The sequence below is a fragment of the Amaranthus tricolor genome, chromosome 14 (genome assembly GCF_026212465.1).
Source record: "Amaranthus tricolor cultivar Red isolate AtriRed21 chromosome 14, ASM2621246v1, whole genome shotgun sequence".
NCBI classification, from domain to species: Eukaryota; Viridiplantae; Streptophyta; class Magnoliopsida; order Caryophyllales; family Amaranthaceae; genus Amaranthus; species Amaranthus tricolor.
The window spans coordinates 6,569,617-6,582,925 of record NC_080060.1 but is presented as its reverse complement, the minus strand read 5'-3'; the positions used below and the strand labels follow the sequence as shown (position 1 = coordinate 6,582,925).

At 33.2% G+C, this 13,309-nt stretch overlaps 1 protein-coding gene across 1 annotated transcript; it reads left to right on the top strand.

Moving 5' to 3' along the window:
- Positions 1–3,013: 3,013 nt before the first annotated feature.
- LOC130800049 (protein MODIFYING WALL LIGNIN-1-like) lies at positions 3,014–5,249 on the top strand. Its single transcript, XM_057663393.1, has 3 exons — positions 3,014–3,305; positions 3,929–4,146; positions 4,709–5,249. The coding sequence occupies exons 1-3, from the start codon at positions 3,198–3,200 to the stop codon at positions 4,944–4,946; spliced, it is 564 nt and encodes a 187-aa protein (XP_057519376.1). The 5' UTR covers positions 3,014–3,197; the 3' UTR covers positions 4,947–5,249.
- Positions 5,250–13,309: the final 8,060 nt, after the last annotated feature.

Below are 13,309 nucleotides of genomic sequence, written 5' to 3'. Positions count from 1 at the left end.
TGGTGATATAGTTTCAAGGGTTGTGTTTGGTTTGTGCGTTTGTTGAAACAGTCTGAACATATGTTCCATCTGTTCCATGGTTATGAATTGTTTTGGATCGGTTTCTGCCATTGTTTCAGGTGAGGTTTGTTTAAGATAAATGATGATAACCAACGGTGTTGCTGGTCCCGAAAAACACCTTTGGGTCTGATACCATGAAGATTAAAGAAAGCTGATTTTAGGGTTAATGAATACTGTTTTTGTATATATTTTTTTTTCATTATAATTACAATCCTAATATATATACAAAGTCTATGAGCTAATTAAGGAAATACAAAACTTGGATAAACAGAAATTCCCTTAATATATTTGACTAATTTGAGTAACTAAATATCTGCTGAATCATAATATTCCACAAATCAGAATTATATTTCCACATTATCTAATGAGTCCATGTTCATATTTTTCTTTTTCCCTGTGTGCCAAACATGACCAGAAAAATGCCATGACTGGAGCTCTCGCATCGGCAGTGACCAACGGTAACAACGACAAAATTGTGACGGATGCTTTAACAGGAGCTGCAGTCGCCACTGCTGCAGAGTTTATCAGCTTTCTTACATGAGGCGTCTGTAGCTGCTGTGTATATAGGGAAGTAAACACCTCGTTTCAATGATCTCTTAGTTTTAGATATTGCTTGAATAATTGAGATTTTTCCATTAGCACAACCTGAATTTTGGTAATGGAAAATCTTCTTTTATATGAAAATTGTTCATGGCTTAAATTATGAATGCCCATTATATGAAATCATCCTATTCGGATCATCTTTCTTGACCATGCTTCTTGCTTCATATTGTTGCCTACTACTCCTATTTCTATCAATCAGCACCGCTCTTTGGGTGAAAATTAGTGGATAACAGAATTGAGTGGTTAAGATGGAGAGAAAGAATAATTTTGTGAATAAGATTAAAAGAAACTAAAACCATTGTCAAAAAAGTAAAGGATGTAAAAACAGTTAAACATACTAAAATGAAAAGCAATGTTTATTGAGAAGGACGAAGGGAGTAATGACATGTTATATTCCCTAAAAATAGGCTAGTTGAATCTGTCAATTATTCATATCCTCGTTTGGATTAGAGGTGTTCATTCGAATCATCAGGTCGATTTCATATTATGTTTTTCCGATCGGTTTAAAATTGGGTATGTCCACATTGGTTTTTGTATAATTTTAAATTCATTTTGAAGTAGGGTTAAGTCCGATTATATTATAAGGTCGGATAAATATCGGATTTTCAAATCTGTTTTGAATACCTGTAATTTGGATATTGATTAGAAAAAAGAGGGAAATGAAGATAAGAAAATTAAAATGAGAAGCTTCTTTACATTTTGGACAAAAATAAATCCTCATTATTTACTATTTCTCCTAGAATTTCTATTGTTAATAATAAAGTTAATAATAGCTTCTGTGACCGTGAAACCTCAATAAAGATGACTTGTTCAAATGTTGGGAAACATGATAGTACTTGAAATTTTGGAAAAACTGATACTAAATCATTCAATCTTTCACCCGTAAATATTTTTGGATTATTTTTTAATAAACTAATTTTTATCTTTGGTTTGTTGTCAACTGAATTATTTTAATTAATTTACTTAGACTATTAAGCTCAATTTTAAATCATCTTATATTAATGAGTAGGTCTCTTGAGAGACCGTCTCATTGAAAGACAGCTCTCAAAGCTCAGCCCAATTCATTAAAACACTTACTACGTGCACATTTTAAAAAATACCAACTACAATTTTTAGTAGGTATTTTGTATACTGAAGTAAACATATAAACACCTACAACACATAACAAAAACTCCTACATCAAATAACTTAAACACTTACAACACTTAACACAAACTCCTATAACACATAGTATAAATACATACAACAAATAACCTAAACACCTACAGCACATAACAAAAATACCTATAGCACAAAAAAAAAAAAAAACATCTACAACAAAAAACCTTAACATCTACAGCATATAACCTACCCTTACAACAAATAACCTAAACACCTACAGCACATAATAAAAATGCCTACAGCACAAAAAAAAAACATCTACAACAAAAATACCTTAACATCTACAGCATATAACCTACCCTTACAACAAATAATATAAACTTTTACAGCACATAACACCTTCTTGACTTACTGTAAACTCCTACTTGACGAATTCTAAATGTCTACTTAAGATATCCTAAAATTCTACCGAACAAATGTGCAGTTTCACTACCTTTTTCATTTTTATATTTACAAAAATTCTAATAAGGCGGCAAAAATTAAGACCGATACTTCTCAAATAAAAATATCTTAAATGAGAAGTTATGGAAAAAAAACATCTTCAACAATCAATTAGTGTAGAGTGTAGTCCAATCGATTTGATTCGTCAAAGTTCACATTCGGAAATCAATTGCACAATTCCCTCCCTTTCTTTCCTCCTTTTCTTTTGTTCTTCTTTGCATTACTTCAAAATCATGGAATCATTTATTGTCAATGCTAAGAAATTCTTCTAAACACCCACAAAAGCAAACAATACGACAAATATTCCAAAACCCTTCCAAGACAACAACAAATACAAGTAATTACTATTAAGTATCGTCTTTTTCAGATAAAGTCTTATAATCGAGTCTTATTTAATTATGCTTTTCCTTTAATCTATCTTATAATCCAAAAAATACAAGTATTTACTAAATACTTTCTCTAAATTTTTTATTTGCTACAATTTTCGCACCAACAACTATTTTTATCAATTGATCTTGTTTTAGATATACTTTTTTATATATAATATAAAAAACAAACTTTATTTGATTCGTCTTAAAAATATTAATAATTAATATGGTGTATTAATTATATGAAAAACAAGAGTTTAACAACTAAAAAATTATAGGAATTAAGTACATATATGTATATATAATTCTATTATATTATTGCTTAATGTTACCACTTTCAATTATTCCAAGCAAACTAATTTAAAACTAACTAGTTTTGCTTCAAAGAAACTCTTTTTCATGTCCAACCACCACAATCCTAAAACACCGACTTTTGTCAACAAGTAATTAACCTTATTATTTTCTCTCTCTCTCTCTCTTACCCAACTTTCTAATGCAATGCTTTGTTTCATTTCAATGGAGATCAGAAACAGAGCTTATATCCGTTAATTGAATCATACACATATGGAAAAATTACACCTTTTTACATTTTCATTCTTACTTTTTATTGTTTTGTCTCTTGCCCTCCTCACTTTTGTTTTTTGCTTCTTTGCTGAATTCAAGAAGTCTAAGGTATTACTCCTTCTCTTTTATTTTGTTGGTTACGTATCATTTTTTTTCATATAATTCAATGTATAAAAATTGTATCACAAAATATAATGCAAAGTTTAGATTAAAATTTATACATCAAAATCAATTTAAGAAGAATTAAATATAACTAAAGCTAAAGAAATCAACTCAATCAAAAAATTAAGTTAATTATTAAAGTCTCAAAATATGTTATATACTCTAACACACCCCCAACACAAGAGCCGTTGACTAGAAATGTGCATGCAAAGCAAACATTTTTTATACATGCATGACGCACTCAATCAAAAAGTTAAACTGATGGTTAATGTTATCAGGGATATATGTTACATAATCTATTCCATTTAATAATTTTGTTTTTTTAAGATGAATAGTTCCTTAACATAAAAATATTTACATATTTTATATGTACAAATGATAAAATTATAATTTGTCGTTTTCCATCCATCTCAAATTATGATCATAATTTCTACGATTAATCTCAAATCATGATCATAATTTCTACGACCTAAAATATTAAATCGTATGATGACGAAGACAATGACCAAATAAAATATGCATTACAATTTTCTTATTTTTTTTTTGTGTTTTATTAATATGATGAACAGGGTAAAGATGTGAAAATAGATGGGAAATTATGCGAAATACCTGAAAGTGAAGCATTTTTGTTTGGTCTTACAGCATTAATTTGTTTATCAGCTGCCCAGATGATTGGAAATTCTATCTTTTTCTTTGGGAATTGCCCAAATTCCAATTCAAAGGAAAGAACATCATGTTGCCAACTTAAGATGCCCACTATTTCTTACATACTTTTAATTATTTCTTGGTAAGAAATTATTCCATTTTCATTTTAAAATAATTTATTGCCGTCAATAGTTGTGAAAAATAATAAATTGACCCAAATCATACATGTAACTTGATTTAAAATTGTTTTTATTTATTGTGCATATTGTCATTTAAGGAAACTTTAAATAAATCAAATTCTATATTTACCCTTGTGGTTGATTGGATACTTAGTAAGGGTAAAACGGCTATAGGGCCTTAATTTTTTAGAGTTTAAGAATATTATTTTTATATATAAGATTGATATTAACATAAATATAATTTATATCGCTTAATAATATGAGTTATTAATGCTTTTTGTAAAGTGATTTAAATAATCAATAAAAAAATAAGAATTATTAAATTGTACATTATACCTAAAGTTTTTTTAAGTAATTCAAATATCAATAATAAAGTAATTCGGTGAGACAGACTCAACAAGGAGCTCAAATCATCATAATATATATTTGATGGTCTATTTAACTCAACTATAAAATGCATTATTTAATGCGACTGTCTCATACAACAATTTAAAAAATTAATTAAAGTGGCATATGTTATGACAGGATCAACTTTGGTACTTGTATAATATTGATAAGCACAGGCACAAGTATGAACAACAGGCAGCCTTATGGAAAAGGGTGGCTTGAAGGAGAGTGTTATCTTGTAAAAGATGGAGTCTTTGTTGGTGCATCTATTTTGGCCTTTGTTTCATTTGGATGCACTTTTGCATCGGCACTCATAACACTAAGGAAACGATACCAAGTTGTACATGATGAAAAGCCCAACAAATCTACATCATAAATTATTATACGAAACAGTCTAATTGCAAGATGTGCTCCATAATGAATTTAATGGTTTAACTAAATATGAGAGTATTAACTCTTTATTTCAAGTGAAACGGGCAAACAGCTTCTCACAAGCACAGTTAAATCTACATTCCCTACAGGAATCATGTAACAGTAAAGCTAACTTAGCTTAATCACATTTTTATAGTTTTTATTTGAGTATATGACAATTTTTTTACCATCGAATTTTATTGTATTTTTTCAAGTGTAAAGTTTAGAATAAAATCATAAGAAGTGAGTATTTCAATTTGGTTTTGTATGAAATGTTTCTTTTCGATTATTAAGCTTGTCTATTATTTTTTGTTTTATACTTTGCTTCTATTTATTATGAAGAAATATAATTTGTTACACGTTGATCAATTTTTTGGTCAAATACAAGTATGTAATAAACAGTATATGAAACGAAGAACTAATACTTCTAGCATTACAAAAGTTGTTTACAAAGAAATTAGACATGAAATTTAGCAAAGTATATTTCCTAAACATTATACTCTATAGTAAAGCCATAATCAATATTATATCGGTTATTCATATTAATTTTTATTAATAACTTCTTAATTAAAATATATGATTTATTCATTATTTTGAAAATTAAAAAATTATTTATAAAGACCGTTTCATCATGAGACGACTTAATATGGACTGGTATGATATTTAGTTTCAAAAAAAATGAAAAAAAAAACAGGTTTTCAATTACTTGATTAATATTTTGAAAAAGAAATTGAGTTACTTTAATAAATTCGTCTCATAGTGAAGCGGTCTTCTCATATAAGACGTGCTGAAATTGACAAATTTGTGAACCGGGTGTGATTGATCTTTTCCTTATAGGTTGTCACTATTTAATTATGTTGGATTTCGGTCCAATTTAAAGTAATTCATGATCACAAAAACTTGGACGAGACAGTCTCATTATGAGACCGTTAATTTGGGTCCGCCCAATTTGCGTGTGTAATAACATTATAATTTTTTGGGCGTTTATCAATTTTGACCTTAAAATTATCAATTTTGAAAATTGATACCTTTAAGGTCAAAATTTATACCTGTAAAATCAAAATTAAAAAATGCCAAAAAAATGCCCAAATTGTTACACGCGTGAATTTAATTAGTTCAAATTGACGATTTCCTTATGAGGTGGTCTTGTCAAACACCAGATGATTCATGATTAATTGAGATATGAAGCTCTTTCTAAAAAAATTGACATTTGAAGCTTTTTACATAACCAATCTTTAAAAGTGTCACCAGGTTTTTCATTCTGTCACTACCTCTTTTTATAAAATTACTAAAATGTCCTTAAATATATTTTTAATTATAAAATCAATCATTATTATTTTTAAACTAAAATTATTAATAATAATTGAATTAAAATAAAAAATAATTTTATTTTTAAAAAGAAAAATTTTTAAAAATTGGAAAATAAACCTAGTTACATTTTTGTACTGAAAATTGATACATGTTCACTCTTTTGCCCATAACTTTTAACAACAAACACATTAATTTAATGTTTGCGGATTAGAACATAGACTTCAAGATCTTAGTACTGAAAATTGATACATATTCACTTTTTAGACCAAACATTAACGTGAACAAATTACCCACAAAATATGAAAATACTCAAAGGATCAAAAGTAAAGTGTCAAGAACATGTCTTACCCAAAACAAAATTGACTTCGTGCAATCCCAAGAACCCAAAATTGAGCAACCAAGAACAAAATCAAAGCCAACACAAAGATTTAGGTGGTTCACTCTTAATTGGGCTACGTCTATTGTCCTAGCGTAAATGTCTTATTGCTCCTTCAATGGTTCTCAAATGGAGATACAATCTTGATGATGATTACAAAAGGAAGAACATAATAGAATAGAGAGAGAGGTTAAGAAAGCATTACACCTAAGTTATGTGTTTAGGCCTATTTATTTATAATACATAGGGACTAACACTTACATATAATCTTAAGGCAAATCAAAAAACCGAAAAAAAAACAGAACAAAAAAATGTTCCAAAGTCTGAAGCCGAGTTTGCTTCCCTTTGGCCAGGGGGAAAGCCGACTCGGCTTTTCCTTCTGCCTCCAAATGTAAATTATTCCTTTTAAAGTCTTATTTTCTTACCTTTCACTTCTCTTTTTATCATAACACTTTAACTATAATAAAGGAGTTTATGTCACAATAATCACCACGTATTATATACTAACTCTTTTTTAATTTAAGATGAGGCTAAAGAGTTTCTATAAGTCAAATTGTTATTGTGTATATGTGGAAGACATGTTCATATATAGTATTAGTTTGCTACAATTGGAAATGACTGTCATTTTTGTGATTGATGTGATTTTGAGAATTAAAATCGGGACAAAGGTGGATATTTTTTAGTGGGTATTATTATTTATCGCCACCCTTTTCATTTTTTCGCCACCCCTCTTTATAATGAAATTACAATATTGCCCCTGCTCATTTAAAAATTACAAAAATGCCACTTAACTAAACCAACACTATTATTATCGATTAATTACACTATTATCGCTTAATAATATCATTATCGGAACTTTATATATATAGAAATTTCAGATGGGTTATTGTAGTATATTCGAGTTCAAACACGGTACTTTCTCTCTAAAAACTCATTAAAAACACTACGTTAACTTAAACAAGGTAGTACTCTACATCGAACATCAATGGCGTACCAAGACGAGAGTGGTAACGATTCGGTAAGTAATTAAAACGGTTCGATTTATTAGTTGAAAAAAAAAAAATTTATCCCAGTCGCACAAAAAAGTGCGACTGGTTTGTGCGACTGCTTTAAATTTTTTTTTTTTTTTTTTTTTTGGTTTTTTTTTGAATTTCGAAATTTAAAATATGTTGCATGTAATTAATTTATTGTTAAAGTTGTTGTTAATTAATATATTTTATTATAATAATTAGTGTAGTAGTATTGAATTTTAAGAATTCGAAAATTTAAAAAAAAAAAAAAGAAAATTTAAAAGAGCAGTCGCACAAACCAGTCGCACAAAAAAGTGCGACTGTGTCAGTCGCACTTTTTTGTGCGACTGGTTTGTGCGACTGGGATTTTAATTTTTTTTTTTTTCTCAAATTTAAATTAAAAGTTATAATCAATGTAATTTAATTTATTATATTAATGTAATGTTATTATAATTATTATTTGCAGGACTTTGAAAATTTAGGGGATAATGTAGATTATTCTGATAGATTTGTTACCGATAGAGAATTTGATTCTGTAGATGATTTACATGCTTGGGCTAATGAGATAGCAGTAACAATTGGTTTTTAATTTACACGTGCTTCATATAAAAAAAAAGAAGGACGTTCTAGAGTGAGTCTGTACTTAAGATGTCACCGCTACGATAATAGAATGGGTGATTTGCATAACTTAGACAATGCTGCTCGACCTGGTTCCAAAAGTAGAGGTTGTGGGTGTAAATTTATGATTATAGAAACTAGTCGTAACCCAAAGGAAAAAAAACCTTGGACGGTTAGAGTGTTTCCTGGTGAAAAAGGAAGACACAACCACTCGTTTTTCATGTACAAAGATGGTCAAATAAGAGTAAATAAGATGCCTGTCGATATCAAGCAGCACATACGAGATCTAAGTGCAACTGGCATGCAACCAGCGTTTATAATGTCTTCAATTAGAAGAAATTATCCTCAGTATTATGCTAGTATGAATCAAATTTACAATGTGAGACAGTCAATCAGGAGAGAAGAGATGGATGGTAGGACTTCTCTTCAACACTGTTTGTATATGGCCACGGAGCATAATTATGTAGTTTGGACGGACTTGGATAGTGAGGGTCAGTTGACTAGACTATTGATTGCGAATCCAACATCTATCCAAATGCTACGTTCGTGGCCTCATGTTTTCTTGATAGACACAACGTACAAAACGAATAAGCAAAAGTGGCCCCTCTGCGAAATCATTGGAATGACGCCGACGAATCATAATTTCTTGGCTGCTTTCTGTTTGATGCGAGATGAGGCGGCGGTGTCTTATTCTTGGGTGTTAGAGAGGTTGAGGGATATTTACGGCAAAGTCCAGAAGCCCGATGTAATCGTAACGGATCGGGATGAGGGTTTGTCTGCAGCTATTCATGCTGTCTTTCCAGGTAAACAGGTTTTAATTATTAATTATCGTCGATCTATATATATATCTCAATTAATTTTAAATTTATGTTTAATGCAGATGTGCGACATCTATTATGCATATGGCATATTGGCAATGACGTGGAGAACATGGTTGATAAATTGTGTGGCGGTAAGAAAAATCAACAGGGGCAGATATTCAGGCAATCAAAATGGAACCCCTTGGTTAACAGTCTGACCATCGCCGAATTTGAAAACAAATGGGAAGGAATTGTGTCCTTGTGGTCGACTAGGAACCGGAGCGTCATGCGATATTTGACTGGAACATGGATTCCTCACAAAGAGAAATTTGTGCGTGCGTGGACGAATGATTGTTTCCATTTAGGTAACCAGACTACCAGTAGAGTTGAAAGCCAACATTCTTCCTTCAAGTACTACTTGGGTAGCAGTAACAGCTCATTCGATACGCTCTTTAAAAGGGCACACGCACAAGTAACGAATCAACAATCAAGTATAAGACAAGCTCTTGAGGAATCTAAGAATTCCATTTCACGGACGTCGCGACTTAATTTTCTTAGACCGTTGTATCGTCATGTTTCTATATTTGCCTTGGAACAATTGATGTTGGAGCACAGAAGGATGTGTAACCTGGGCAGTTTTATTTTACATCAATGCGGTTGTGTCATTCAGAAAACCCACGGATTACCATGCGCGTGTTACTGTTACTTGTCTATCAGGTCTAATGGTGCTTTGTACTTGGACGATATACATCCATTTTGGAAAACGTTAAAGTACTTAGATGCAGAAGATGACGCCAACGAAGAAGTACGGCACGCAAACGCCGATGATAAAGAGTACTTACAATCGTTGGTGGATGAAGTTTTCAAATCCGACCCCTCAGTTGTGCGACGCGTAACTCAGGTACTTGAACATGAACTACATCCTGATGGAGCAGATATACCTGAGCCACAAGCAAGTCCACCGAGGAAGAGAAGACCAATGACAAGCAGAACCCTGAGGAGAAACAAAAGTGCGTTTGAGTATAGCAGATCGTCCTCAAGGGGTCGCGGATCCAGATCTTCATCACGCGGGAGATCCAGTGGTAGATCTAGCAGCCGGACGCATGAATCTTCAGTTGGAATTAACTTCAGTTTCAACTTAGATGGTACCCTTATATCTTTTCATGTGCAGATTTACAAAGACAGTATCGTAACAGGATATCACTTTGGAATAGAATGTGCGCGGTACAACGACAACAGCATAATAACACCGCTGAAGACGCGGTCAATTTAGATACTCCATAGTGTTAGTATGAACTGTTTATAAATGTTGTTTTCATTTTAATAATTCTATTCATTATAATAATTATATTTATAGTATTCATTCTATGATTAATTTATTCAATAAATGTGTAAGTGATTCAAATGCAAATGTGTAACATAAAAAGTTGTTCATCTATAAACATTAAAAAAAACGTTCATTCATTACAAAATCTGCAAATGTCTATTAAGGGCTGCCCCCTCTACACAGTTGCCATTCGGCAAACAACTCTCTGACATCATTTAAATACATATCAGCAGCATCTCTTTCCAGAGGCGTCATTTGGCCAATAGGTGGCATCCTCATCAATGGCGCAAGTCGAGCACTATATTCAGTAGCAAACTGTAAAACCAGACAATTGCATAGTCAAAACAAGTGAAAAAGTAAATTCGGGTTAAGAAACATAAAAATGAAATAGATAATTAGAAACACTAACGTATTCGACTCTGTTATCCGCTACAGCAGGTCCTTCACCTGGGATGACAAAACAGTGGGAACACACTCTAAACCAGTCAACGTAATCAGGGCCAGCTTCTGATGGAACCGATGCCCGACGCAGTGCCTGCTCATATAAGCGGGAACAGTGGGGGAACCTACTCCACATCTCCGCAAACATTTGAGACGAAGCGAATGTCACTGAGTAGGAGCCCTGTGCCGGTCGCACAGCTTGGGTAGGTCTCAGCGGAGCTGGGGGAATGTCCTGAGCAAAACCGAGCTGCCTCACTGTCCTCTCAGGTAAATAGACCTCCACGATATCGAAACAGGTGATACCACCAATATAGGTGGTGCGTGGGTGCTCGTTCAATAAAGCGCTACCAGAAGTCATGTACGGATTCCACTCCACCTGTTCACAAAGAAGTACGGCACGTAATCAACATAAGATAAAATTAAAATAATAAGCATAATGATGTTTGAGGTCATGTACAAAACCTGTCTCTCTGTCATGGCGTCTAGTTTGCTCCTACAGTCTCTCAATCTGCTAAGCTCACGGATTGGCTTCTTCGGGGACCATATCTCTGCCCTAGTCTTGTTGGCCATGTCAGCTGGACGCGGATGGGGGCGGAAGGCTGGGAAGTACTCGTAAATCTAGGTCTGAAACAGGGTCAGACAACCAGAAATAGTCTTGCACCCAATCCTTGACGCCAAACCCAGTTGGCGATAAAAGTGTGCAAGCGTCAATGCACCCCAAGCAATGTCAGCCTGATCAGCGGCGACAGCAAGAACAGGGTGAGGACGCATCCCGACTCTAGTCTTATCCACGAGCAGCGTAGAACCCACTATAGCCATGAAGTAGGCAGTAGCTTGAGTATCTCTAGACTGAGAGCGGTGGCATAGCTGCAACAGTGAACCAACGTTAATGCTACCGCTGGTGAAGTGCCCCTTCGCACGCAGCTCCGACAATGGCTCCCCAAAAAGGCCAGCCAGGCCTAGCTGCCAGTCATGATCAGACGGTTCAGTGGGAAGTGAACCGTCAATGCCAATCCCTAAGATGCGTTGCACGTCGTGCAACATTATAGTCATCTCCCCCCACGGCATGTGGAAGGTGTTGGTGTCAGGCTGCCACCTTTCCACAAATGCCGAAATGAGAGCGCTGTCGATGTGCTTGTGCATTATATACGGCAGACGACCAAGGGGACTGCCGGGTAACACCCTGTACAATTCATCAGACATGTCCTGGAGTCTGATGATGGAATCCAACGTCTTCTTCCGAGGACGACATTCCAAAATCGGAGGGGTGCGCTCCGATCCCTCAAATATAACCTTTGCTACGTGCCCACCGTAGCTGGGTATTAAAGTCGTATCAACAGGGCCCCCGGGCTGGGGTGAAGTGATCAACCAGTCCGTGTCCGCGTACTGCGAGCGCCTCCTCGCCTGTGGAGCCGCATCCTCAACCTGGCTTACTCCTGCTTGATCAGAAGTGCCAGCCGAGCCACGCCCTCTACTCCTGAACTGACCAGCACTCCCTCTTACGGTCGTCCAATCAACAGGATGACATGCAGGCTCATCCTGACCGAGAGACTCTTCCAGACTAAGAGACTCGTCGTACTCAGTATCATCGTCATCTGAGCCGACCGTATCACTATGTAGCCTACTCTCGCGCTCATAGCCACTACGCACTTGAGGGCACTTGAACGTTGGGCCTGACTATGTAAGGCCGCCTGTTCTTGCCTTGCTCGCCTTGCCGATCCCGTAACCCCCCTCTCATGGGGATCCCCTCTCAGTAAAGTTGGCCTAGGTCTATTGCCGCTCAATAACCCTCTAAAAAACCGTTTTCCTTTACCGTGATTTCCAGCCATTTACTACAATTTTCATATTTTAATAATTATTAATAAATATTTAAAAGCATAACAAATTAAATTAAGACGACATTCCAAATTCATTTAATAAACACTTACAATCATATAAATTACAAACAAATAACAACAAAAATAATTCACAATTATTATATTCATAAATATTTAAACAACTAAAATTTAATAAATTAATTACACAAAATTAATTCATTCAAAAAAAAATTATTTAAAAAAATAAATTATTTCATTATAATTCGAAATTTTTAAAAAAAAAAATTAAAAAAATATAATTACCAAAAAAAATTTTCATTATAATTCGAAATTTTAAAAAAAAAACAATAAAAAAATTATTAAAAATACAAATTTCATTATAATTCGAAATTTTTAAAAAAAAAAAAAAATTTAAATCTTAGTCGCGTGCGATTGACAGTCGCACTTTTTTGTGCAATTTGGTTGTGCGACTTTCTTTAATTTTTTTTTTTTCCTTTTTTTTTTTTATCTAAATTAAACACAACAAATTCATAATAAAATCTATTATAACATTTACTAAATAACTTTAACTAACAACATAAATTAAAAAATTACATTATTATTCGAAAATTAAAAAAAAAAAAAAAAT

Bases quoted from the DNA above. Each gene is read 5' to 3' on its own strand.
- LOC130800049 (XM_057663393.1), top strand. From the start codon at position 3,198: ATGGAAAAATTACACCTTTTTACATTTTCATTCTTACTTTTTATTGTT. The intron at 3,306-3,928 runs GTATTACTCCTT...TATGATGAACAG, and splicing joins CTGAATTCAAGAAGTCTAAG to GGTAAAGATGTGAAAATAGA. The intron at 4,147-4,708 runs GTAAGAAATTAT...ATGTTATGACAG, and splicing joins ATACTTTTAATTATTTCTTG to GATCAACTTTGGTACTTGTA.